At 47.5% G+C, this 24,897-nt stretch overlaps 2 protein-coding genes across 2 annotated transcripts in view; both read left to right on the top strand.

The window, feature by feature from the left end:
* CAPN5 (calpain 5) overlaps positions 1-24,612 on the top strand; it is a 51,631-nt gene extending 27,019 nt beyond the window's left edge. The window contains exons 3-13 of the mRNA XM_053971522.1: positions 4,003-4,134; positions 12,630-12,838; positions 13,267-13,459; positions 13,993-14,186; positions 14,834-14,911; positions 15,473-15,668; positions 16,759-16,881; positions 17,536-17,732; positions 18,205-18,326; positions 20,869-21,005; positions 21,319-24,612. Coding sequence (XP_053827497.1) covers positions 4,003-4,134; positions 12,630-12,838; positions 13,267-13,459; positions 13,993-14,186; positions 14,834-14,911; positions 15,473-15,668; positions 16,759-16,881; positions 17,536-17,732; positions 18,205-18,326; positions 20,869-21,005; positions 21,319-21,501 — 1,764 coding nt within the window. The 3' untranslated portion in view covers positions 21,502-24,612. The remainder of the gene's footprint in view (positions 1-4,002; positions 4,135-12,629; positions 12,839-13,266; positions 13,460-13,992; positions 14,187-14,833; positions 14,912-15,472; positions 15,669-16,758; positions 16,882-17,535; positions 17,733-18,204; positions 18,327-20,868; positions 21,006-21,318) is intronic.
* On the top strand, positions 7,359-7,838 carry OMP (olfactory marker protein). The gene has a single exon (XM_053971523.1). The coding sequence runs from the start codon at positions 7,359-7,361 to the stop codon at positions 7,836-7,838; it is 480 nt and encodes a 159-aa protein (XP_053827498.1).
* Positions 24,613-24,897: the final 285 nt, after the last annotated feature.

Here is a 24,897-nt window from a genome sequence, read left to right on the forward strand (position 1 = left end):
ATCAGCCCCTCATCGACAGGGACCTGCTCTGGCTCTGATTTCCACCTCTGTCCCACATCCATTGGAGGAGGGAGGGTATGAATCACCAGAACTTTGAATCACAATTTTGGCCCTCTCTGTGTTATCAGTCTGAATCTTTCCATAGAACCATCTGCACAGGCTTTCTCTAAATTGTGTTTTGTTGCCTGGAGCTCAGCAGGCATTTCAGTGGACAGTTTTAGGGAGGGCAGATCATCTCTGATGGTGCTTAGAATCCTTGTAATAACCATCTCCAGAAGTGTTCAAAGAACATATGGGTGTGGCACTTGGCAACATGATCTAGTGGTGAACATGGAAATGTTGGATTAATGGTTGGACTTGGTGATCTTAAGGGCTTTGCCAGCCTCAATGATTTGGTGATTCTTGGAATCCTCCAAGACGGGTTCTCCTTAGGGATAAAGAGACATGGATGACTCCCTTGGCCAAGGTAGAGTTAAAAACCACACATTAAAACCATAGCTTCCCTGCAGCCATGGCTTTTGGCTTCCCCTCCCTGTTCCTTCCTGTTCTCCATCTGTGTCCAGACTAGGAGTAGCCAGAACCCAGGATCTGGCTGTGATAAATGAAGGACAGGATGGAGTTCCTGTCTGCTGAAGCCTCAAGTGGCAAGAGGCAGTTTGAGCTGGTTCTGTGGTGGCTGAAGCCTGAACCCAGAAGGCCTCAGGGTGTGTGTGGGTGTAGATGTTGGTGTGCAGCCCTCCTCTCTCAGGGTCATGGTGCTGGGAGGGTGACGTGGTGTTTGCTGCCTGGATAAATCTTATTGCTTACCTGGATTCTGTCTGTCGTGTTGGGGGGGGGGGGGGGGGGGAGGAAACCAAGGTCATGACCTTCTCTGGTCTGGGAATCTCTGCTTCTTTCCTCCCTTTGCACATGCAAATTCCAGGCCCTGTAATTCCATCTGGCTGCAGAACAAGCTCCTTATCTTCCAGCACTTTTCACAGGAAAAGGAATACTAACTGTTCCAAAGCTTTTCTTGGCTTTTTGACCTAGTTCCCACTGGCATCTTGTTCATCAATTACCTCTGCACGTGGGCATGGTGCTCCATGTCTGTGGGTGTGCTTTGCATCACACTGTGCCCCACTGTGCTCCATGCAATCCTGGGGCATTGCAGCCTGCCTGAAGCAGTGCCTTGGTCCTTGGCTCCCACCTAACTACAGCCAGAATACAGGGGATGTCATCCCAGTGGATTGACGCCACACAGTCTAGACCAGGTACAAAAAGTATGAGTGGGAACTCAGCGTCTTCCATAGGGACTGAAGAATCCAAGTAATTTAATATTGGTAAGCTCCAGTCTAAGGAATACAGCAAACCTTCCCAGAGGGGTTTGCTGCAGAGACTGACCCATAGATGAGACTCATCCTGATAGAATCAGTTCCATGGCATTAAAAAAAGGAGGCAATGCTCTCTTCCCCTTTACAAGGGCTGGATATTGGAAAACATTTCATCACTGAAAGGATGTTCAAGCATTGGAACAGACTGCCCAGGGAAGCAGTGGAATCACCATCTCTAGAAATACTCAAGAAAAGTACAGATTTGGTGCTGAGAGACATGGTTTAGTGGTGGACTTGGCAGTGCTGGGTTAATGGCTGGATTCCATGATCTTAGAGGTCTTCTTAAAGATTCTGTGATTCTTCACTCTGGAGAAGAGAAGGCTCAGGGGAATCTTAATAATGTCCATAAATACCAGATAGCTGGGAATGAAGGACACAGAACCAGACTTCTCAGTGGTGCCCAGTGACAGTACAAGACACAGTGTGTGCTAACTGAAAATCAGGAAATTCCATTTAAGTATGAGAAAAGACTTTCTGCTGTGAGGGTGGTCCAAAAACTGTCACAGGCTTCCCAGAGAGGTTGCAAAGTCTCCATTCCTGGAGATATTCAACACCCAACTGAACACAGTCCTGAGCAACCTGCTGTAGCTGACCCTGCTTTGATTAGGGGTTGTGGAGTGGATGATATCCAGAAATTCCTTATAAGCACATTGATTTGGTGATTCTGTGCTTAGGATCACTGGGAGTCCACTGGGACCGGGCTCAGTGCCAGGGCTTGAGCGTGGTGTGTGGGCCTTCTGCAGGGAAGCATGGTAGCCCCACTCTGCACTCCAGAACAGACCTTACTGCAGCTTCTCAGTACTTGAAAGAGGCTCATAAGAAAGATGGGGACAAACTTTTTAGCAGGGCCTGTTGAGCTAGAACAAGGAGCAGTGGTTTAAAACTGAAGAACAGTTGATTTAGACTACTTATAAGGAAGAATTTTTTTACAATGAGGATGGTCAGACACTGGCCCAGCTTGCCCAGAGAGGTGATCGATGTCCCAGCCCCAGGAAACATTCAAGGTCAGGTTGGACGGGGCTCTGAGCAACCTGATCCAGTTGACAATGTCCCCACTTATTGCAGGGACTTGGACTAGATGGCCTTTAAAAGATTCCTTCCAACTCAAACCATTTTTGGGTCTCTGTGTTTCTCATGATTTTGTGTTCTCACCTGTCTGTGTAATACCAAGCAACTCCTTTATTGTAATCCACAGATCCCCCCTGCAAGGGCAGAGGGGCAGCTGTGGTCCTCAGATGGAATATAGAAAGAGCCTCTGCTCCCCAGAGCAGGATCATAAAGAGTTGATCTTACAGACATCCCCACCACCAGACGCTGCTGGGTGCTTCCCGGTGCTGTGACACAGGAGCTGAACCTGCTCCTCTCCCATCCCTGTATCGCTCAGCGATGCTGAGAGGCACAGGTGGCTCCTGCCTTTGCTGGTGTCTGTTTGCCTCCCCCTAGCGTTCATCCCAACATCCTGCAACGCCAGCATTAGGGCATTAGTCCTTTTCCTTGGTCTGATCCTGGCCAGTGTCAGGTTAATTTGGAGGTATTTGGTGCTGGCTGGGCTAGGTGGGAATAGCAGGAGGTGCTTATGGTTTTCCTCCCTGTGATGGGGCCCTAGGCAACCTAATCTAGTGGGTGAGGTCTCTACCTGGAGTGCAGAGTGTGGAACTAGATGATCTTTAGAGTCCCTTCTAACCCAAACCCTTCCATGAATCTATGGGTAGAGGTAATACAAGTCCTCATATGCAAAGTCGAGGCGGGAGGGGCATGTTATTCTGGGTGCATCCAGCCTGAAAAATTGGGAGGTGTAGGGGAAGAAGAATAATCTGCTTTTCCTTTTTCCTCTTGAAATTAAATGTAATAACAAAGGGGGAAAGGTTCTGTCAGCTCTTTGTCTGTCCCATCTGCTCCCAGCCTCCAGCTGGACACAAACTTACAAACTGGATTGAGCAGGAGAAAAAAAAATCTAAAAAAGCAGTGTGTCACCTGAAGCTTGCTCAACACCCTCTGTTATTTAAGTGCTTTCTTGGCCAGGCTCTAAGCAGGAGTGGGAATCAGGGAGGGCAGCCTGGCAGGAGTCAGGCAGAGAAAAGCTGATGGTCTTGGTGCATGGTTGGATGAGCTTATCTCCCAGATGCATCCTACCCAATTTTCTCCATTCACAATATCTGTGCACAATCCACCATCCTGGTTTTGATGGCAGAATGAGTATTTAATCCTTCTGGCCCAGCTACAAAGCTTTTGGCTCACTGATTTTTTTTTTTAATCTGCTGTGCTAGGATCTGGAGGAGCAGATCCCTCACTTCTTGTAAAACAGTCACAGAGTAAAGGTGACTTAGAAGGGCTTTGGTAATGGTGTGAAACTATACCATTATCAACAGGGATAATTTTAACAAAGCTGCACTGGTGCTGGAACACAATAGGGAGTAGGTCTCGTGATGCTGCCCATGTCCTGATGAGAGCAGAAGGCAGGACAGGTCCTCCTGCCACCAGCCTGATGAGCGAGGCCAGCAGAATGCTGCAGGCCCAGTTTGCATGGAGTCTGAGGAAGAGAGGAAGTGACTTTCCTTTGCCAAGAAGCGCCACTCCTGGTTTCCCTGTCTGCTCACTGAGCCAGTGTGTCTGTTTTTCTCCTGTCCCACAGGAAATCTGCAATGATCCACATCTCTTTGTGGATGGGATCAGCTCCCATGACTTGCACCAGGGCCAGGTTGGGAACTGCTGGTTTGTGGCTGCCTGCTCCTCCCTGGCATCTCGGGAGTCTCTGTGGCAGAAGGTAAGTGGTTCCCCTTGCCAGGGGAAAGCCTGTCAACACCTCGGCTTTGGACTGTGCTTGTCCAGGTCAAAAACTGGTTCTCAGGAATTTCTCAGGAATCCTGAAAAGCTGATAATGTGCAAAAATCTCCCTTGAAAGACTGACTTACAAAGGGCATTAGTCATAATGACTGTAGTCAGCACACTCCAGCCAAACCCTTGACCAGTTTCTCCTTAACCAAGTGGATCAAATCGCATCCTGTTTTTCAGATCCCAAATTTGACCCTTCGAATTCCAAAATAATCTAAAAATTAACAAGAAGAACAAAATTCAGGATGCTCAGCTGCAGCATTAGGCCTTGTTTCCCTTGTTCCCATGGTGTCCCCTCTCTTTGGCTGTTTACTGTGTTCCACCGTGGCATTGAGACACCTCATGCTGGGGCAGGTAGGTTGATTTCAGGGTGTTAGCATCTCTCCCAAGTCACTGCTTGCCCAAAGCGTCCATCCCTGGCGTGTCCCATGTCTGGATGGCACCATGTGGCAGTGTTCCTTCAAGTGTGGGGTCCAAGGGGAATGTAGTGTGTGCCAGAAAGCCACCAAGGAGCTGCACCAGAGCGAGGGGCTGCAGGCCTGGGGAGCAAGAAGAGAGGTACAGGGGGAAGGAGGTGTTCAGTGCCACATCCTTGGACAGTCTGTGCCCATCTCCACCATGGCCTCATCTGTGCAAGATGTCAGCCCTGTGAAAGCTGAGGCAGGGGGACTTCAGCCTCTGGTGCAGGTGTGCGTCATCGCAGGGCAAGAGACCAACAAGTTGTGAGCAACTTTTCCCAGATTTTACTGTAAAAGGCAGCCAGTGTGTGCAGGCTGCACCACTCCTTCACCCACAGCCTCCTACAGCCACGGGCCTGAGACGGTTTCCTCCACCCCAGCTTTACATCTGCTCTGTGTGCTGTGGTTCTTCCAGTCTCTGCTTCCTGTGGTGAACACCAAGCATGAACACCAAGCTCAGGGATTTCTTGCAGTATCCCCATTTTCTGTTAAAATTGAGGTTTTTCTTTATATGGGAACAGGATAGCTGTTGTTGCCTTCTAGATAAGCAATAAGGCTTCCTGCCATGGTGCCTGTGGTGACTGCTGTGGCTCTCATTACAAGGGTGATGCACAGGGTAGTTTAGCTTGTTCCTCACCATTAACATCCCCCAAAGGTGACTGGGCAAGTTGTCATCCTTCCTCACCATTCACTTCCAGCTCTGCCCTGGGAAATGGCAACCAAACAGAGGCTGGGCCCCTTTGGACACTTCATTATTTCAGTTTGCCGAGCGTTGCTTTTCCTCCCGTGGCAATTTGGCTGTGAGTGTTTGTGACTTCTCATTTTCCATTGCTTTAACTCTCAGAGGCTTTTTTTTACCTGTCCTCTCTTTTCTTTCAGAAAGGTTTGATTTATTGAATTATATAGGTTGGAAGGGACCCTAATGACCATTTAGTTCCAGCTCCCTTTCACTAGACACCTTTCACTAGACCAGATTGCTCAAAGCCCCATCCAACCTGACCTTGAACACTTCCAGGGATGGGTCATCCACAGCTTCTCTGAGCCACTTGAGTCAGTGTCTCACCATGTTCACAGTAAATTTCTTAGTTGCTGAAGATCGCAGAGACAGAAATAATGGTCCCCTTGGTCCTAAGTGTGATTACACATGTTGTGATAACATTGCTGGACACCAAAATGTCTCTATTTGGAGTCTGGCAAGAGCTGGGAGACACTGATGTAGGCTTTAGTATCTCTGAAATATCAGCCCAGGAATCTTGGCCCAGATCACCCATGGCTGCTAGAAAATGTAATCCTGGTGTACACCAGGATGTAACATAAGCTCTGCATATCCCTTGCTGCATTTCACACAGTGTCTCTCTTAAGTGTGGGGAGGGGGAATACCTTCAAGAAAATAAGGCAGGCCAGCACATTCCTGTGGATCCCAGGAGGTTGTTTTATTCAAACATTTTCTTCCACCTTGCTTTCTCCATGTCCCTGCTTCCCATTATGCCTGTGTGGTGTGAATCACTGAGTGGGAATGGGGTACCAGAATTTAGTTGAGAGCTGTTTTCTAATTTCCTGAGTCTTGGATGACCCTACACGGCTCTAGGTGTGATCAGGCTCCGTAACACCCTTTCTATGACCCTTCAGATGTGTCTAGCTTTTATGAAAAGAAATTGAGACATTAAAATGGGGGGCAAAACCATGCCAGAATGCTGGTGCTGATTTGCTGCTGCAGGAGCAGTGTGGTGTCTGATTCCTGCCAGCTATGCCATCCAGAAAAGGGCATGATGGTCATGTTAGTTTGCTATTCATTGACTTATATGATCCTCGTGTCCTTCTCTGGATGGCACAGCTGGATGGAGGCCACCAAAATGCTCAGGAGGAAAGTGGATTTGTGGATCCAGGAGGAGAGAAGGTAAAAGGGGAGCTTATTGCTGTGTGCAGCTACTTAACAGTAGAATCACAGAGTGGTTTGGATTGGAAGGAACCTTTAAAGGTCATCTAGCTCCATCCCTCCTGCCATGGACAGAAACACCTGCCACTGGACCTTGTTGCTCAGAGCCTCATCCAGCCTGGATAGGGGAGTGTGGACAAGATGGAGCCAGGCTCTTGCAGGGATGCACAGTCAGAGTACAAAGGACAGCAGCACAAGCTGCAGCTTATCTTCTGCATGAGTTCAGCCAGACCCTGGGACAGGGCCCAGAGGGGCTGTGGGACCTCTGTCCATGGAGATACTCAAAGATGGACTGGATGAAGCCCAGAGAAACATGACTGATTTAACCCTGAAGTAAGTCCTGCTTTGAGCAGTGGGTTGGACCAGACTCCTCCAGAGTCTCATTCTAGCCTGAATTAGCCATGAACATACACTCAGAGAAAGCCACTGCCACTATTCCCTGCCAAGCTGGCATCCCTGGCTTTGTTTTGGGATAACGAGCCATGGTTGTCAGGGAGGTTGCCAGGGAGGCTGATATGAGACATCCCTTCCCTATAGATTATCATGCACAGCAGCACCAACAATTCTGAATCTGCAAATGAGTCAGGAGGGCACTCAGGGGAAGCCCCAGAGGTGTTTTGCGTCACTGGCCCGGGTTGCCTAGCATTGCTGTGACTGTGGAGAAGGGACACCAGCTCCAGGGGCCTGTCTGATCTTTCCCCCTGCGTGTCCTGTTTGAGAGCCACACGCTGCTGAGGACGGAGCAGAGAAGCAGCCAAGGTGATGGCAGCCGAGGCAGGGATGCTTGAGCTGCCCTTCACCTGCGATGAGCAACTCACCCGGCGCATGCGGCTGCGATTCCAGAGCCTGCAGCAAAGAAACATGAGGCCCCAGGATGGTGAGAAGTTGCTGCGTCCCAATGAGCACATCTACCGTGTGGATTTCATCCAGCAGCACAAACTGCGCTTCCTCCGCTGGAACGTGCGGCTGGAGAGACCTGGGAAGGTCACGGTGACTGGCACCTCCCAGCACTGGACTCCTGATCTCACCCACCTGATGAACCGGCAGCTGCTGGAGCCAGTGGGCATCTTCTGGAAGAAGTTAGGGGCCGAGGAGGTAGAGTGCAATGAGGCAGATGCCCAGGAATTTGGGGAGCGGATAGCAGAATTAGCCCAGATCCGCAAGGTGATGTATTTTCTCCTCACTTTCACTGGTGGCCTCGAACCAGCTCAGCTGAAAGGCTCCATCGTTTTTAAAGCCTGATCCCCTCTTGCTCAGCTTTTCTCGCTCCAGCTGTGCTTCTTTCAGTTCAGTTCTTTGTTCCATTTTTATATCTGTTTTTTTTTCTTCTTAATGAGAGACAGCACTGTGATAAAGCAGAGAACAGCTCAGTGCTTTGGGAGCCCCTCAACCGTGTGAAATATTCCCCAAATGTGCTGCCCTCTGTCTAAATGATGAGAAGGGGACCATGAGCTTGCTGCTGCATTTGCTGGGAGTAGAAGACTGTGTGCTTGTGAATTCATTAGGGATTCATGCAGGGTCTTACTGGCTTGGAAATATGAGGCTGCCCTAAGTCCTCTCACTGTAACAACTGCACACCAAGAACCCACTGGAAAAATAAGTAATTGCCATGCCAGAAAACAGCAGGGACCCCTGGAGAGAGCCCTGCTTTCCAGTTTCCATTCTAGCCATTAAAAAGAGAGGGCTTGTTTGTGATGGAGTTCCTCTCCTTGCAAGGTGCTGAGTGCTTGCAGGCTCTGGTGACTTGTGCTGCTGCTGTGGCTGCTTGGAGTCTCTGAAGACCAGTTCCATGGAGAATCCACCTTGCTGTGAAGCTGAAGTACCTACACTTGGACTTGCTGTGTTCTGCAGATTGTAAACCCACTGGACTAATGGGGAGGTTGGACCAGCCTTTTCTGACCACTGCCATCATTTCTTGCCGGGGGGAGGGTGGAATTTGTTGGTCCAAGATGGGTTGCAGTGTGTGTGTGTGTGGGCAGAGCCAGCAGCTCAGAGCAGCCTAGGCCAGCAATGAGTCCTCTGCAGCAGAGCTAATTTGTGCTTTGTTCTGTCCTTAAAGCACCCATGAAAATATTTACTCTGAAGTGTCTCTAGAGAGCCATGAGGCTGCAGAGCCCTTTGCAAGCCACAGAGCAGGAACCTGCTGCTTCTGTCCCTGAAAAGCAATGTCTCCTGCCCTCTAAAACACAGGAAAGGGTGTCTGGATGACCATGGGAGCAGAGGGGAGTGATACATTTATAAGTATTGGAACAGGAGAGTGTTTTGTGCCCAGTTTGCCCCATGACTGCAAGTAAACTACTAAGTTTGGATGTTCCCTTTTCCTCCACCAAAAAGCGGAGAGTACTTCAATGAGCTTCTGAGACACACAGATAGAAAAGTCCCTTGAAAGAGCTAAGTATAATTATAGTTGGTCCTCTGCTCAGATTGCACTCAAATGTGTGTGAGTACTCCTCAAGGGGCAGCCTGGCATCCTCCCAAGATGAGTAAGGAGAAAGCAGTGATGGGAAAGCCAGGGCAAGGTGACTTTGTACCTGTGGCCTGCAGACTTATGCAAACCAGCCCCAAAAAGAGTCCAACCTCTTCTCCAAAACCTCCAGAGATGCAGACCCTATGCCTTCCACAGCCCAACAATAGTGTATAAAATGACATGCACAAGTTATGCCAGGCAGAGAGGAGAAAGAAAGCAGATCAGCTACTGCCTGCAGGGATGGTGGGAACTCTGAGTCTTGCCCAAAACCAAGGCCCAGCAACCACCAAATCCAACAGATATGTCATGGCCATTGCAAGACAAGTTGATATCTTTTTTTAGACCCCAAGAAATGCTGGACTTGGTGAGTAGAGAGAAAAGTGGATGCATCCCTGCTTGGCCAAACACACCTCTAGGGTCCTAGCAGACTTTGCCATAGAAAACCCCTCCTTTTACATCCCAGAGCAGAGTTCCTGACTACAAATAGCTTTAGACCAAATAACAGGAGCCACTGGCAACATCCAAAGTGGTTTTTGCATGCCAAATCTCACAATATGCCATTGCTACGTTGCTATGGTAGAGTTCTTGCTGCAGATATCTTGCTGGGTGTTGGTGTACCACAGTAAATAAAAGCCTAGACAATGGGTTCCCCTTAAGGACTGAGGCTGTTTGTGTCTTCTTCATGATCCCTTTTGAAGCTGCCCTAATCCTGCACGCAATAAAGCACCAAATTTCAATATTGGTATTCTTGAGCCCCTTTTAACTTCCTGTAAATTGTGAGATGGACATTTACTTTCTTCTCTCTTGGTGTGAAAGGCTTCACGGAGTATTGAGTAGGTTTTTTGTGATCAAGAGGGGGTTGAAGCTGAGCATAGATGGGGAAATGATTCTCAGGTGGATCCTTGTTTTCTTTAGAACTGGGAAAGGGAGGTGAGGGTACCAGTGTGATATCTCTCTCTGGTGCAGGGAAGATGAGCTTCTTTTTACCAGTCACTGAAACTATCCCTACACAGTTTCAGCATCCCATAAAGACTTTCAGATACATCACCCTGTCCCATCTCACAGGGGAATTTCATCCCAGTTTGTACCACAGCCCAGCAGATTGGTACAGCTGGGTGTCTCTCTCCTTATTCTGAACAGGTAAGTTCCCAGCAGAAGCCTTGGAGAATTCGACATGTACCAATTTCTCCTTCTAATCAGGGACATTTTTTTCCAGGGCTACAGGTGCCTTTTGTCTTAATTAGCCACTCTTAAGAAAATTGAAAAATAAATCAGCTTAGAGAGGTGAACCTGGCATTTTTGAGCTCCCAATTTACCCATCTCTGAACTCTTTCACTGTAAATTTGTCACTCTAAATGGTGTTACAGCTCCAGATTTTGTGAATCCCTACGGAAAAAGCAGCATAGCTGGGTGAAGGAGAAGAATATGGTTTCCACTGCCCCAGTGTCATGCAACCAAGCTGAGGGCAGGACTAGTTGGGATCCTGGGATGGGTAGTCCATGGCATACCCTCCAGCAGGGAACACCTGTGGAGATCAGACTCCTCTCATTTCCTCCTGGGTCAGTGTAGAAAACGACCAGTCCTTGCTCCTGGACCCTGCTCTGAATGGAAGCTGACCATTTTTGCTGCCTTCAGTGGTGGAGGGTGCTCCCAGAGCTGTCCCCAAGTGAAGAAATGAGGAGGATGGTGGGGACCTGTGTGTTCTGCCACCAGTGACAGTAGGAGCAAGTCTCAGACCCAGCCAGCTGGAAGCTGTCACTACCAGCCCTGGCTGACAAGCTGCCTCTAATCAATGCTGGGATCATTTCTAAGCCCGCATTAATAGCGAGTTGATTATCACAATGGCCCTCTATGACAATTCATTAGGATGAGCTCCAGTCAGGAGGGAATCAATGGGCACTGATGGAGGGCTGGCTGACATCTCCTGGCAGTCTCCAGAGAGGACTCTGGGACACCATTGTTAGCCCTCCTATAAAACACCAAACCCTCCAAATGTGGCTCTTTTTCATGGCTTTCTGTGCTCTGCTTCTATTGATCCAGACAAGTCAAGAGTGCCTGTGAGCTTGCAGGGTTGATGGCATCATTAATATTTCAGTGTAAGAGCAATAAGAGCCCTGGGCTAGATCATTGCTGGTAGCTAAGGAGTCAGGGGGCTTTTCAGAGGGAATTCTCTCTGCACAATTCCTGCTTTGTGACAGCAGACAAAAAAAAACAAACAAACAAAAACAAACAAAAAGAAAAAGAAAAAAAAAAAAAAAAAAGAAAAAAAAAGGCAGCTCTGTCAGCTGGACAAGGACACACAGTAAATGTGGTTTCACTATGTCCTGTGACTTCTTGAAGAGGCTCTTTCCATGCAATGTAGTTGTGTCCTCTCCTATCCCACCCCAACATGCTCAGCTCTCCACAGTAAAGTGATTATTTGATGTATTGGAACATAATAACATAATGCATGCTTGCATGGACACCTTGGGGTTTTTTATCACCGAGCTCATGATCCTTTGGGAGCAGGTAAGTGAAGTAGCAGGGGTGTGGAGAGTCAGTCACATTACTGCTGCTGTCTAAGTCCATACTTGTCAGCATCAGCTACAGTAACTACACGTGGTATCACAGCCTGCCCTGGCCATGCAGTAAAACCACATTGCCTCCACCCTCAGCAAAAGCTAAACTGCAGTGTGGTGTTCCTTGCTTTGTGCCTCTGCATCCTGGTGCCAAACAAGATGCAGATCCCCCTACATGTAGCATCAGTGCCTGGCTGTGCTCATTTCTGTCCCAACTGTTGGGTGAATTTTCCATCCAAAGCAGAGCTGGTGGTGCCTGCAGCCATGATGGGCTACAGACTTTGGCAGTTCCCCTTTGCTTGTGCCTGTCCTGCTGGCAGTGACACCAAACCTGTGCCTCCTCTGACCCCTCAGCTGCTCTAGGGCTTCTTTCAACTCAGGCCTTCTTTTCCATCTTTCATCAAATCACCTCCTTGTGCTTGCCTGGGTGAGTGTGGTAGCTCTTGGCAAGAAAAAATGGAAACTTTGAGGGAATGGGGATCCTGCTTTTCCCACTTCTACTTAACAGAGTAGGTTCATGCAGAGTATCTGCTGCCTGTTTCCACCAAGTATATCACACTTGCTCTTGGGCCAGTCAAGTCACACTAGAATCAAGTAGGAGAACCAAAGAAGGTACTCTTTGTTAGTGGTACCCTACTGACACTAAAAAAACAAAAGACATGGTCATAAAAATAACTATCCCTGGTTAAGCAAAGAACTCATCTGCTCCAATAGCCTGTCTACAGAAGTAGATGGCAGCAGATGTCCAGGGTAGGGTTATAAGAAAGAGGACAATGGTCTTTCACTCCACCTTCTAAGGGACAGTGAAGTCTAAGCTATTCCAGTACATGTTAATCTAGTCTGCATTGGCAGAACCAGGTCCAAAAGCCCCAGAAGACTGTAAGCAAGTCCATCCCCCTCATATTCTTGCTTGTCTTTGATATTGTCTGCAGATATTAGTTCCAGGATGAGAGTCAATCCCAGGAAAAAAAAGGAATAATTTGGGTATATGTGCCTCTTCTTCTGCAGGTCATCCCAGACTGGAAGGAGCAGGAGTGGAATCCTGAGAAGCCGGAGAGCTACGTGGGGATCTTCCACTTCCAGTTCTGGCGTTTCGGTCAGTGGCTGGATGTGGTGATCGATGACCGCCTGCCCACGCTCCACAATCAGCTCATCTACTGCCACTCCAACTCCAGGAATGAATTCTGGTGTGCCTTGGTGGAGAAAGCTTATGCCAAGTAGGTATCCAGGCAGTTGTAGGATAAAGTGGGACTCGGGCACTCTGTTTTTCCTTTCTGTTCATTCACCAGCTTGTTTGCAGCAGTAGAAACAACATCTTTCCTGCGGAGAAGTAGTACATAACTCAAACAGACAAACACTAAGAAAAAAACCCCTTCTCTAGCCCTAATTTACCCTCAAAGCAAAATACCCTTCAGTGTTTCTTTAAGTAACACCAATTCTAGAGATTTCAAGTTCCTTATACCTTCATCCTATGACAGCAAGAGTGCAGCAAGGAATGTGGGTCCTATTTTTTCACCATAGTTTGCTGTCCCCTCCCACTTGAAGTTCAACTGCAAATCTCCATTCTTGAGGTTGCCCCAAGAATCATCCCCGACCCCTTAAAATGTCAGACCAGTGTTGTGCCATCCCTGTCACCTTCTTTCAGGTTGTCAGGCTGTTATGAGGCCCTGGATGGAGGCAACACAGCTGATGCCCTGGTGGATTTCACTGGTGGGGTCTCTGAACCTATCGACCTGACCGAAGGGGACTACATCACTGATGAAGCCAAGCGAAACCTCCTCTTTGAGCGCGTGCTGAAGGTGCACAACAGGGGAGGCCTCATCAGCTGCTCCATCAAAGTAAGCAACATTACCAGTATGGTCACAGTGCCATGGGAATAGGCGTTTTAGGATGCAGTTGTCTTACACAGTCATAAACTTCTAAATTAGATCAGATAAATTGTGGCCAAGGGTTGCGACTTCTGGATGATGGCAAAAGGAGCAAATCCTGAATATCAACTCTCTTTACTCCTTGTTGCTATGTCCAAAAGCCCACATTCATCCTAGCACCCTTTAAATGCTAGGAGGTGATCCACTCCAGAGAAAGACATTTTGGTGTCTGCATCTGGGCATCTTTACAAATGCTGGTTGCCAGACCTCCCAGTATAACCATTAGGATGAGCTTTATTGGTTGCCAGTATGGGAGCTCAGATTAAGAAAAGGGGGGATCCAGCACATAAAATGGCATCTGAGACGTGCCAACTATCGACTATTGATGCTCTTCTTTTTGGCTTAAAGAAATCTGCAGGGAAATCTGAGTTGCTTTCTTTCCCAGCCCCTGCAGAGGTGGTCATGTCCCCCTGGTCTGAGCACTATCTGTATCCCCCTGCCAGGCCACATCAGCAGCTGACATGGAGGCTCGCCTGGCCTGTGGACTGGTGAAGGGCCACGCATATGCGGTGACGGACGTGCGGAAAGTCCGTCTGGGCCATGGCCTTCTGTCATTCTTCAAGTCAGAGAAGCTGGACATGATCCGCATGCGCAACCCGTGGGGTGAGCGGGAGTGGAACGGCCCTTGGAGTGACACGTGAGTTGGGATGAACAGCTTGTTTCAGTGGGAAATTCTTCCCTGTGAGGATGGTGAGGAACTAGCACAGTTCCTCAGAGAAGCTGTGGATGCTCCATCCCTGGAAGTGTTCAAGGCAAAGTTGGATGGGGCTTTGAGTGACCTGGTCTAGTGGAAGGTTCCCCTACTCATAGCAGGGGGATTAGAATGAGATCATATTTAAGGTCCTTTCCAACCAAAACTATTCTGTGATTCTATGATTCCATGTTTGTTCATACTTGTGAAGGATATTCATAGGTGACCTTTGTGCTCCCAGTCTTATTCCAGCAAAATGAACACCCAACAAAATCAGCCTCTACCACCACCGACTGTTGTGATAGCTGGGGATGAGATGAGGAACCAAGGGCTGGTGCAACCAGAGCCTTTGGCCAGAGTCAATTTTGTTATCTTTATGGATAGGGCTGTGATTGTACTGGCCAAATAAAACCTTGCCAGACTGGATTCAACTCCACTGGTTAGGAAGGAAGTTCCAAGCCGTGCTGCACTTCCCCCATGTTTGGCAGGTGACCTAACCAGAGCAGCATAGGGACTGGCTTTATACAGTCCTTGTGCCTCAAATTCTCGTGTGTCCCTTACCTCTGAGTAATGATCCTGGTCTCTTCCCACAGCTCTGAGGAGTGGCAGAAAGTGAGTAAAAGTGAGAGAGAGAAGATGGGAATGACAGTAGAAGATGATGGAGAGTTCTGGTGAGTCCCTCCTGGGTTTGTCACCACAGGCCATGCCTACAGTATCTTCCCACCCCATGGAGAATGTACATCTTTTCCATGCATACAGGTATCCAGAGAAAACAGTCTTCCAAGCCATAGGATCTCTAGTGAAGCTCCCTACTTGAGCCCATGGGTGTTAGCTTTTGATGGTCATGACCCTGAAATTCCAAGGTGCTCTGCATCATTCGGGGGCCAAACCATTTCCCCATGGTACTGAGAACCTGTCATAAATGTGCTGAACTTCACAGCCTCACCAGGAATATTTCAGTACAACATTTACCCTTATGGGGAGAAAGAGCCACTGTGCTGCTTCTCCTACTCCAAAACACAAGAGATCTATTGTTTGAACTCAAGAAGTATTTACTGCCGGCATAGAGAAAGGCATCTCCATGTCTTTTGGAGATATTTGATGAATAACTTTTGTTATCAAAGACATCAGAGACAACCCACACTCTCTAACAGGTGATCAAGAAAATCCCTGCAGTGTACCTTTCCAGGGAATGAAGCAGCATAACCCAGTTCTGCCCTTTCCTGACTCAGGATGACCTTTGAAGATTTCTGCAAATACTTCACGGATATCATCAAGTGCCGTCTGATCAACACCTCCTACCTAAGCATCCACAAGACCTGGGAGGAGTCAGTGCTACATGGGGCATGGACCAGAAGCAGTGATCCCTTGAAAAACCGCTCCGGAGGCTGCATCAACCACAAGGACACTTTTCTGCAGAACCCCCAAGTGAGTAATGGGGCAGAGGGCCTTCTGGAACCTTCACTTGTGCTTCCAAGTGTTTAACTCTCCTACAGGGACCTAGAAGGCCGAAACGCTACTAGGCCTTTAATAGATTATTTGTGCTTATGGCAATTCTCTGGCATATCATGACCAGCATCGAGGCCAACTCTATTAACATTATCCCTCTTATCAAGGAGACTGCATCCAATTGCTTAGTGTAGAACATCTTGGCACAAAGGAAAAGCAAACTGTGCCACAGGGTAGCAATGTTGGCTGGTTCCAGTCAAACAGGGCCAGGAGTAATTTCCAACAATCTGGACATCTGAATGACCAAATTCCAGTTTTTGTGCCCAAACTTTGATGCTGTTTAATTTTTCCAGGACAGATGTAGCCCATAGAGCCATTTCATTCTGGCTTCAAGTTCATCTCCTGGAACAAACTTTTCTGGAGAAAAGGAGGCTCAAGGGGACCTAATGGCTTTCTACAACTACCTGAAAGGAGAGCATATCCAGATGGGATTTGGTCTCTTCTCCCAGATAACAAGTGGTAGGACAAGAGAAAACATCCTCAAGTTGTGCCAGGGGAGGTTTAGATTGAATATTAGGGAAAACTTCTTTACTGGAAGGGTGAAGGCATTAGGAGAGGCTGCCCAGAGCAGCAGTACAGTTACCATTTCTGGAAGCTTTCAAAAGGCATGTGGATGTGGCACTTGGGGACATGGTTTAGTGGTGCACTTAGCAGTTGTAAGTTAAGGGTTGGACTAGATGATCTTAGAGGTCTTCTCCAACATAAATGATTCTATACTTGTCTTGTCCTCTCTGAAATGGGATTCTCACGATCACGGGCCAGGTCCGTTTGAGTCTTTTATCTAACAAGCAGTTGAAGGATGGTCTGGTCCATTGCAGAAGTTGTCGTCAAGGGTGTGGGAGAGTTGTTTCCAGCTTCCAGCTCTGCATTAGCCTTTTGAAGCCAGGCTGTCCCTGCATGGATGTGGACTGGGAGAAGCTGATGTTAGATCTGTTAAATCCATCCCCACCCATGCCCAGGGATCCTGTATTAATAAATATTTCCCTTACCTTCCTCTCTTTGCTTCTAGTATGTGTTTGATGTGAAGAAGGCAGAAGATGAAGTGCTGATCTCCATCCAGCAGAAGCCCAAAAGGACCAGTCGCAAAGAGGGCAAAGGAGAGAACTTGGCCATAGGCTTTGATATCCATAAGGTAGGCTGGGGTTCCTGCATGTTGGCCTGAATGCCACTGTAAATTTGTTGGTTGTGGAGTGGTACACCAGCCCTGCATGACCAGATTGTTCATTTAAGCATTATCAGGTTGCTTCTGGGGTGCTGTCAACACAGCCTGCCCTCCTCTGGAGAAGAAGAGGGGTATCAAAGGGGACAGCATGGACAACAGGTTGACCAGAAAAGCTGTGGATGCCCCATCTTAGAAATGTTCGAGGCCATGCTGGACGTGGCTTTGAGTGGGAGGTGTCCCTGCCCATAACAGGGGATTGAAACCAGATGATCTTGAGGGTCCCTTCCTACCAGAACCATTCTGTGCAGCTCTTGCTAAAAGGAACAATTAGTCTTTTCTCTCCAAATGTTGAAATCTGTTAGACTAATCCATATGTGTTGTTTACTGGGTCCGCAATGTTAAGCTGGGATGCAAGAGATGACTCCCTGAGTAAAAAGAATTGGGAAAGCCACATCCACACTTGTTTTCCACCCAGCAGTTGGGACCCTTTTTCCTGGTTCTTCTATCTCCAGGTTTCTGGCACTGTGGACTCAGTCTTTGCAATCTTTTCCCCCCCATGGTGGATACCAGTACCTTTCCAGCCAGTGACAATCCACTGACCATCCCGCTGTGGTCTCTGCCTAGGTGGAGTTGAATAGGAACTACCGGATGCACACCCTGCAGCAGAAGGTGGCCAGCTCCATCTACATCAACTCCCGCAGTGTCTTCCTGAGGACAGACCTGAAGGAAGGCCGCTACGTCATCATCCCCACCACTTTTGACCCTGGTCATGAAGGCGAGTTTCTTCTCAGGATTTTCACAGACGTGCCTTCAGATTGCCGGTAAGGAGCACGAGCAGGGATGGGGAGGAATTGGCTCTTTGGAGACAGCCCTGTGCTTTTGATTTGTGGTTTTCCTGAATGGTCATAGCCTTGCCTGCAGCTGCTCTTTGGCTTTCTGTTGAGGGTGGTCAAGAGACAGGACATCTTTACAGGTATCCCCACAGACATGCAGAGAAGCTCCCACTCTGCTTCTAAGCATGATATGGGAGAGCATCCCAAACCCAGGTTGAGGAGACTGGAGTGGGGAACAGAGTGGGACAGTGGAGTGAGGAGATTGGAGTGGGGAACAGTGACAGTGGGCAGTGCATAGTCACAAGATCACAGAATATTCTGAGCTGGAAGGGACCCACAAGGTTCATCCAAAGATCATTGAGTCCAACACTTAAATGAATGGCAGTCCTTCATCATGCCAGAGCAAATTCTTTGGGATAAAACTGGGCACCTCTCAAAGGCCACGTGCTTTTCCTTGCAGAGAGCTGACACTGGATGAGCCACCACACACCTGCTGGAGTGGGATGTGTGGCTACCCACAAGTAGTATCCCAGATCCATGTCCTTGCTGCAGCTGGGCTCAAGAATCAGGACTCTCAAGGAGGTACTGGTCTTTCCCTGCCTGTTGTCTGGCCCCGGAGAAGTTGGGAGGTGATTTTTGAAGTGGGACACTGCTGGAATTTATATCCTCAGATATTTTTTTGCAGTGGACATGATCTGGGAACTGTTACATTTAGGCTGTTACCTGGGACCCTCCAAAACTTCCCCAAAGCCCTTGGCAGAGGTCCTGTAACAACCCAAGCTTTCCTCACGAGTATGAGCAGCTGTAAAAGTCAGGAATTGTATTTAAAGGCTTCTTAGTAAGAGGGACAGAGAAAGAGCCTGATGTGTGGTATTCATCACTGAGGGCTGGATAAATGTCTTAACAGCAGAGGGTATGCCAAATTTAGCTCACTTTGGGATGGTGTGGATTTAGATTAATTCTGACATCCATCACTTTTCCTGCATGGAAGATGGCAGCAGGACCATACCTCCCCGTGTCCTGCAGCCACACAGAGGCACATGGCAAGAGCCCCATGTTTTGTCTGCCTCTGGACCAGGAAACCCAGTGGTAGTGATGGCTTGTACTAGGAGATTGGCAAGGGATGAAAGGTCTAGAGGCTACGATTAGAGAAGCAAATACCTTTCCACCATGGAAATAGACCAGATCCTAGCTTTTCTCCCCCATTTCCTGAGTCAAGGATATGTGGTAATTGTGGCAAGATTTAGCCAAACAGTTTCAAGCTGAATTTAAAATATAAAAATTGAAAAATTAAAAACTCTAAATAAAACCCAATTAAAATTATACATTTTCTTTTCACCCAATAATTATTATCAGGGCTGCCTATCACTATATCCCTGAAAGTAACAAGCAGGATCTTTCCTAAGCAAGGACTAGTCAAGTATGCTTTTTTATCACATGCCACAAAGGGAGTCCTTATACCCTATCTGATGTTTGGGGAGGGAATTTAACCCTAGGCAGGTGTTTTTTTCTTGTGTTATTCACAACAGGTCAGTGCACCTGTAGCAATGCAGGGAAATCTGTAGCCACAGGTCTCTGAAGTGTTCACAGAAACAAGGAGATATATCTTTCCTTCAGACAAGAAGACATGTGGATTCTGGAGTCATAATCTTTTCCACAAAAACCCCTTCAGAATTGCTTTCTTCCAGCTGTTTTCCAGCTGTTCAGCTCCCACCACCAACAGTATGTTTGGTGTTTTCCAGTGCAGTTGCATCTCTCACGCATCCCAGGCCAGGCCTCATGCACTACTTTGGAAATAGTGATTTACAGATAGGAATTTGGCTCTGGCTGATGGAATCTGAGTATTTAATGGGACATCCCAAAAGACAAGTTGTGAACAAGGAAAAACAGCTATGAAATCCAGCAGCTGTGTCTCACCAGGGGAGCCAGGTCCTTACAAACAGAAAGCTAGCAAAGAGGTGGCCTGGCAATCAAAATCCCTGGTCCTCAGAAGGGGCTTGTTCATTCCTCCTCATTTCCACATTTCCCTTGGACAAGAAAACTCATCCTACTGGTCTGTTTCCATCACAGCCACTAAAGTTCATGGTAAGAAAATGAATTCTGGCAGTTAAATTTCCATAGCAATAACCCTTTCTCTACTGAAATTCCCAAAACAAGCACTTGTTTGGCAAGATGAAAGTATTCACTAATGAGGGTCTCTTTCCTTCTCCTGGAAGCTCAGGTCCCCTCCAGCTGTGGGCTGGTAATATGTGAACTTGGTAACTTTATCCTCCATCTGGTATTTCCTTGTGTGAGCCTCTTTCTCTTCTCCATGGTTCTATTTCTGCCTGCCTCTAGGAGAGCAAATGCTGAAAGGAGATTTGAGTAGGATGATGTCCTCCATGGAACATTTACTGCAATGGTGAGAAGAGTTTGGGGTGATAAAGGAGTGTTCCTGTAGAATATGGACACAAGAGAGGCAGCCCTTTCATACAATCATAGAATTGTTTCAGTTGGAAAAGCCTTCTAAGATCATCAAGTCCGGCCCTTAACTCAGCACTGCCAAGCCCACCACTAAGTCATGTTCCCAAGTGCCACATCTACACATCTTTTCATTTCCTCCAGGGATGGTGACTGTACCACTGTTCTGGGAAGCCTGTTCCAGTGCTTGATAACCCTTTTGATGAATTAGTTTTTCCTAATATCCAGTCTAAACCTCCCATGGTGCAATTTGAGGCCCTTTCTTCTTGTCCTGTTGCTTGTTTCCTGGGAGAAGAGACTAACCCTCACCTCCTTACATCCTCTATTCAGAGAGTTGTAGAGAGCAATAAGGTCCCCCCCAAGCCTCCTTTTCTCCAGGCTGAGCCCCCCCAGCTCCTTCAGCTGCTCCTTATCAGACTCGTGCTCCATCCAGACCCTTCCCCAGCTTTATAGCAGCTCATTAGCACCAGAAACAATGTCACCTAATAGAACTAAACCCGAACCAAACAGCTGAACTCCATGGACATCTGGGGTGTGACAAACCCTTTGGCGCAAATATCCATCTCCTCTGGTGGGATATAGAGGCAAAGTACTGCATGACACCCTTGGAAAAGGACTCTAAGGAAGCTACAACAAAGAAAAAAATTCTCTTTTCTCTCCTCAGGAGCTGATCCTTATGTGATCATCAAGTGTGAAGGGCAGAAGGTTCGCTCTCCGGTGAAGAAGAACACGGTATCACCAGAATTCGATGTGAAAGGGCTCTTCTATCGCAAGAAGCCAGGACAACCCATCATTGTTCAGGTAGCTGGCAGGCAAGCAGTGGGCTGAGGGATGGAGACCCTCTCTCACTTGGACCCCCCACCCTCTCCTCACACTGTCCACAGCAGATCTGTTCCCCAGGCTGAGCATCATTAGTTAATGCAACTCAACCTCTCACCACCACGGTGACATCTGGTAAAGGCATGTCCTTCACCCCTCTCACTACCAGAGTGACACCCCCACACCTCACCACCTCCCTGGCTTCAGCTCAGGGCATGTCCCCAGTAACCCGTTCTCTCCAGTTTGTGAAGGTTGGCTGCATCCCTGAAGGAGCTGTCCTGTTTTGTTTCCACAGATCTGGAACCACAACTTGATAAGCGACGAGTTCTTGGGCCAAGTAGCGCTCACAGGGGATCCCAGCGACCGGCAGTCGGTGCACACACTGCACCTCCAGGACAAGGGGAACAGGAGGTCAAACGATCTCCCTGGAACCATTGCTGTGATGCTGCTCAGCAGTAACATCCTCACTAATCTCTGAGTACTCAAGGATGACTCTTCTGGTGCCACATATGTGAATATAAACATGCACACATACATATACGTATATATAGAGAGAGAAACACAGAGCCTACCTACCATCTGCAAAGTGTATATGAACCATGCATGCATTCCACTCCAAGGAGCCAGTCTTGTGTTTTCAATGTTAAGAAAATGGTGCCTTTTTTGGGGAACCGCAATGATCCTTCTGATGGCGTCCTCTGCAGCCCCCTTGGCTGCCACGTGCGCTGTGGGACCGCTGTGAGCACGCTGTGTGTCCTGACAGCCAGAGCCCTGGGGCTGTTTGTTTACACAGGCTGGCACACACACGTGCCACCATGCACACATGTGGCCGCCACAGTCCCACCAGCTGCTTCAGTGCATCTTCAATGTGTCTGCTTGGGTTAAGAGTAGTGTGCATGGAGTTGTCTCCCTTGAAATTGCTATGTAATCACTTATCTGTGGAGGCACCACAGCAAAGGAGAAGTGGACAAACAGATCACAGCCTGTTGGATGATTTTTGGTATTTTTTGCACACTGCAAGGAAAATGCACCAAGGCAGCCCAAATCCACAGGGGCAACAAGACCAAAGGCTCCATCATTTTGGGGACAAGCTGTCTCCATCCAAGTCTTGTTCAGCCCCCACAACTCTGAAGTATAGAAAGATGTCAAGAGCTGTGGTGGGATAACTGTTCTCTGGGCCAAGTTTCTGAATCAGTCTGCACCCAGCTCCTCTGGGTGTCTCCTGAACTCCCATGGTGCCTGCTGTCTCCGTGTCTCCATGCTGTCCCCATCCCAAGAGTCACCCCAGGAGCTGGGGTGGGTTGTCTGCTGGGGCAGTTCAATGTTTAGGCAAGAGAAGATTCATTCCTCTGAAGGCCAAAGTGTCAAGTTCAAGGGATGGGGAGTTTTGCTCCATGGGCTCCATCTGTACTGCTGCCTACAGTGCATCATTTCTCAGTGCCTCGCTTTCTCAAATTCTTTTTAAAAATAGTGGGATTTTAGCTTGTACTAGAGGAGCACTGCTCCCAGTGCAGCCTGAAAATGCTGGGAATATTTAATTCATACCAATGTCCATCTCTCACTTTTAATTTCCAGTCTCTCATCGTGGATGATGAGTTGCACAGTCCTAGAGCCAGTCTCAGGAGCACAACCCAAATGCATCCTTGGGGAGGTGTCTGGGGCTACGGTCTGCTCCTGATTTCCATGAAAATTGGGTTATTCTTTCTTGTTCCACTGGGTGGCAGAATCTGGCTTCTTATAAACCATCCCAGATAAACCAAACAACAACCCGTTGTCTGACCTTTCAGCAGCTGACTAGGACAAGTTTCAAACAATTTTTTTTCTCCTGTTGTTTGGGGGTTTTATTCATGTGCCTTTAAAGTGGAGCAAGTTAAGGGATTTTTCAGTCAGGTTTTCTAAGCAAATATTTTGCAGTCACCTGCATGCAACTGGAAATTAATACATATGATAAAATCTTTGAATCTTCCTAAATTTTGACCTGGGCAGAGTCCTTTTCCTGCAACAAAAGTGAACAGGAAAGCCTTCTTTTTCTATAGCAAAGGGTTTCTGCTTGTCCTACTAAATACTCATGTTTGTCCTGCAAGTCTGGGTTTTTTTAAAAGTCCCCAAAGGTCTGCTAAGTCTGAAACATGGTGAAGTGTTCTCCACAGTACCTGCTAGCTCAGTTTTTGATGCAACCAGAAGTAGACAATGCAACTGCATTGATTTTTGCCGACTGCTTTTCCCCTTTCCTCATCTTCACAGTCCTGCAGTTAAGAGTTTGCATTTTTTACCAAACTTGCTTATGTTCTAAGGTCTTGTTTTTCAGGACTTAAAGGCAAGCAGTGGTCCCCATGATGCTCTTTCCAGATCTCAGTTACTCCTGGCTTGCACTGAGCACCCTCCAACTCCAGGTGCCACCACTGGGACCAAATTTGGTTCATGTCTTGCAGAATTTACTTAAATGCTCCTAGTTAGGTAAAGCAACTTTTTGATCCCACGATCACAGCAAATCCTTGAATTTTGGAAGACCAATTCAGAGATGCTTTGATTTTATCTTGGTTTTGCTTATGAGACTCATTACTGAATATAAATGGAAGCAGGATTGTAGGGTTAGAAGGTGATTAGTCTTAGGAGACGATCTCACTGGCTTATGTTCAGAGTCATATGTGAGGGGGATGCCCAAAGATACCTCACCTGGCAGGGGGATGAGCTATTTGGCATTGCAGGAACATGACAGGAGCTTTGCACCATCATCAGCAGATGGAGGTGTCCAGCCTGCCTGCATTAGCCTTGTTTTCTCAGGAAATCTGGCTATGGATAGCTTCAGCAAAGGAGAGCCATTTGTCCAGGAGTGGCCTGCCATGTGCCAAATGGCACTGTGATCCCCAAGGAGCAGTGCCAAAGCTCACCAAGGAGTTGTGGTGCCCTGGTACCCATGGGCAACCTCCTTCCTCCCTACAGAGAATCAAGCCATAAAGAGAGGAAAGGCAGCTTTTTAATAGCTTCTAAAAAAATCACTCTATATCAGGACCAAATTGTCTTAATATCAGGAATATTTGTCCTTTTTTAAAAAAAGAAAAAAATCTTGGAAAAGTTAAAGCAGAAGCCTTCTTTCCCTACATTTTCAATGGCAGAACAAAAATTACCTTTCTTATTCTTCTTTTTCTCTTATTTGTAGATCAGATGAGGGAGGGGAATTATTAAAATGCCATTCCTATTGTTGATGCCTTTTCTCTTTGAATGAAGTAAACAGAAATATTGAGGGGGTTTTGGTTTTGGGTTTTTTTTTGTTTGTTTGTTTTTTGAGAGGAAGGCAGATCTGAAAAACACTTTCCAGTCCCTTATGAGTGGGAAAGGACACATGTCTGATTTATTTCACATTTCTTTTGTTAATAATTTCAATGGTTGCAAGCAACCTGGCATTACACTCTGTGGGATCCATTTCTTTTTGACATCTGCCTGTTAAAGCAGGCTGTGACTTGTCTTCATCTGCAAAGGCACCGACGTGTCATGCTGCACAAGATCAGAGAGTGGTCAAAACAGAAAGCCAACATTGTACAGCTGTAAACCTCCTATAAATAAATAAATTGTGTATATTTTATTCAGACTCCTTGCTTTTAAACTGCTGTGTTCTTCCAGAATGCTTTGGTGGGCACAAGGTGGCTCTGCAGAGCCTCTTGAATTTGCTTGATTCACCAAACTCCATTCAAATTATTTGCTCTGTAAACTTTGAAACTGAGGCAAGGTGATCTGCATGACTCTTTCACACAAGATTACACTCACATTCACTGAGAAAATCTACAGTGGGAATGGGTAATCTCCTCTGACTAAACCTTTGCATCCTATGCCCCAGACTCACCACAGTGCAAGGAACTTGGTTTTTTTGAGCCTC

Source organism: Vidua macroura, chromosome 2, assembly GCF_024509145.1.
Source record: "Vidua macroura isolate BioBank_ID:100142 chromosome 2, ASM2450914v1, whole genome shotgun sequence".
Taxonomy (NCBI): domain Eukaryota; kingdom Metazoa; phylum Chordata; class Aves; order Passeriformes; family Viduidae; genus Vidua; species Vidua macroura.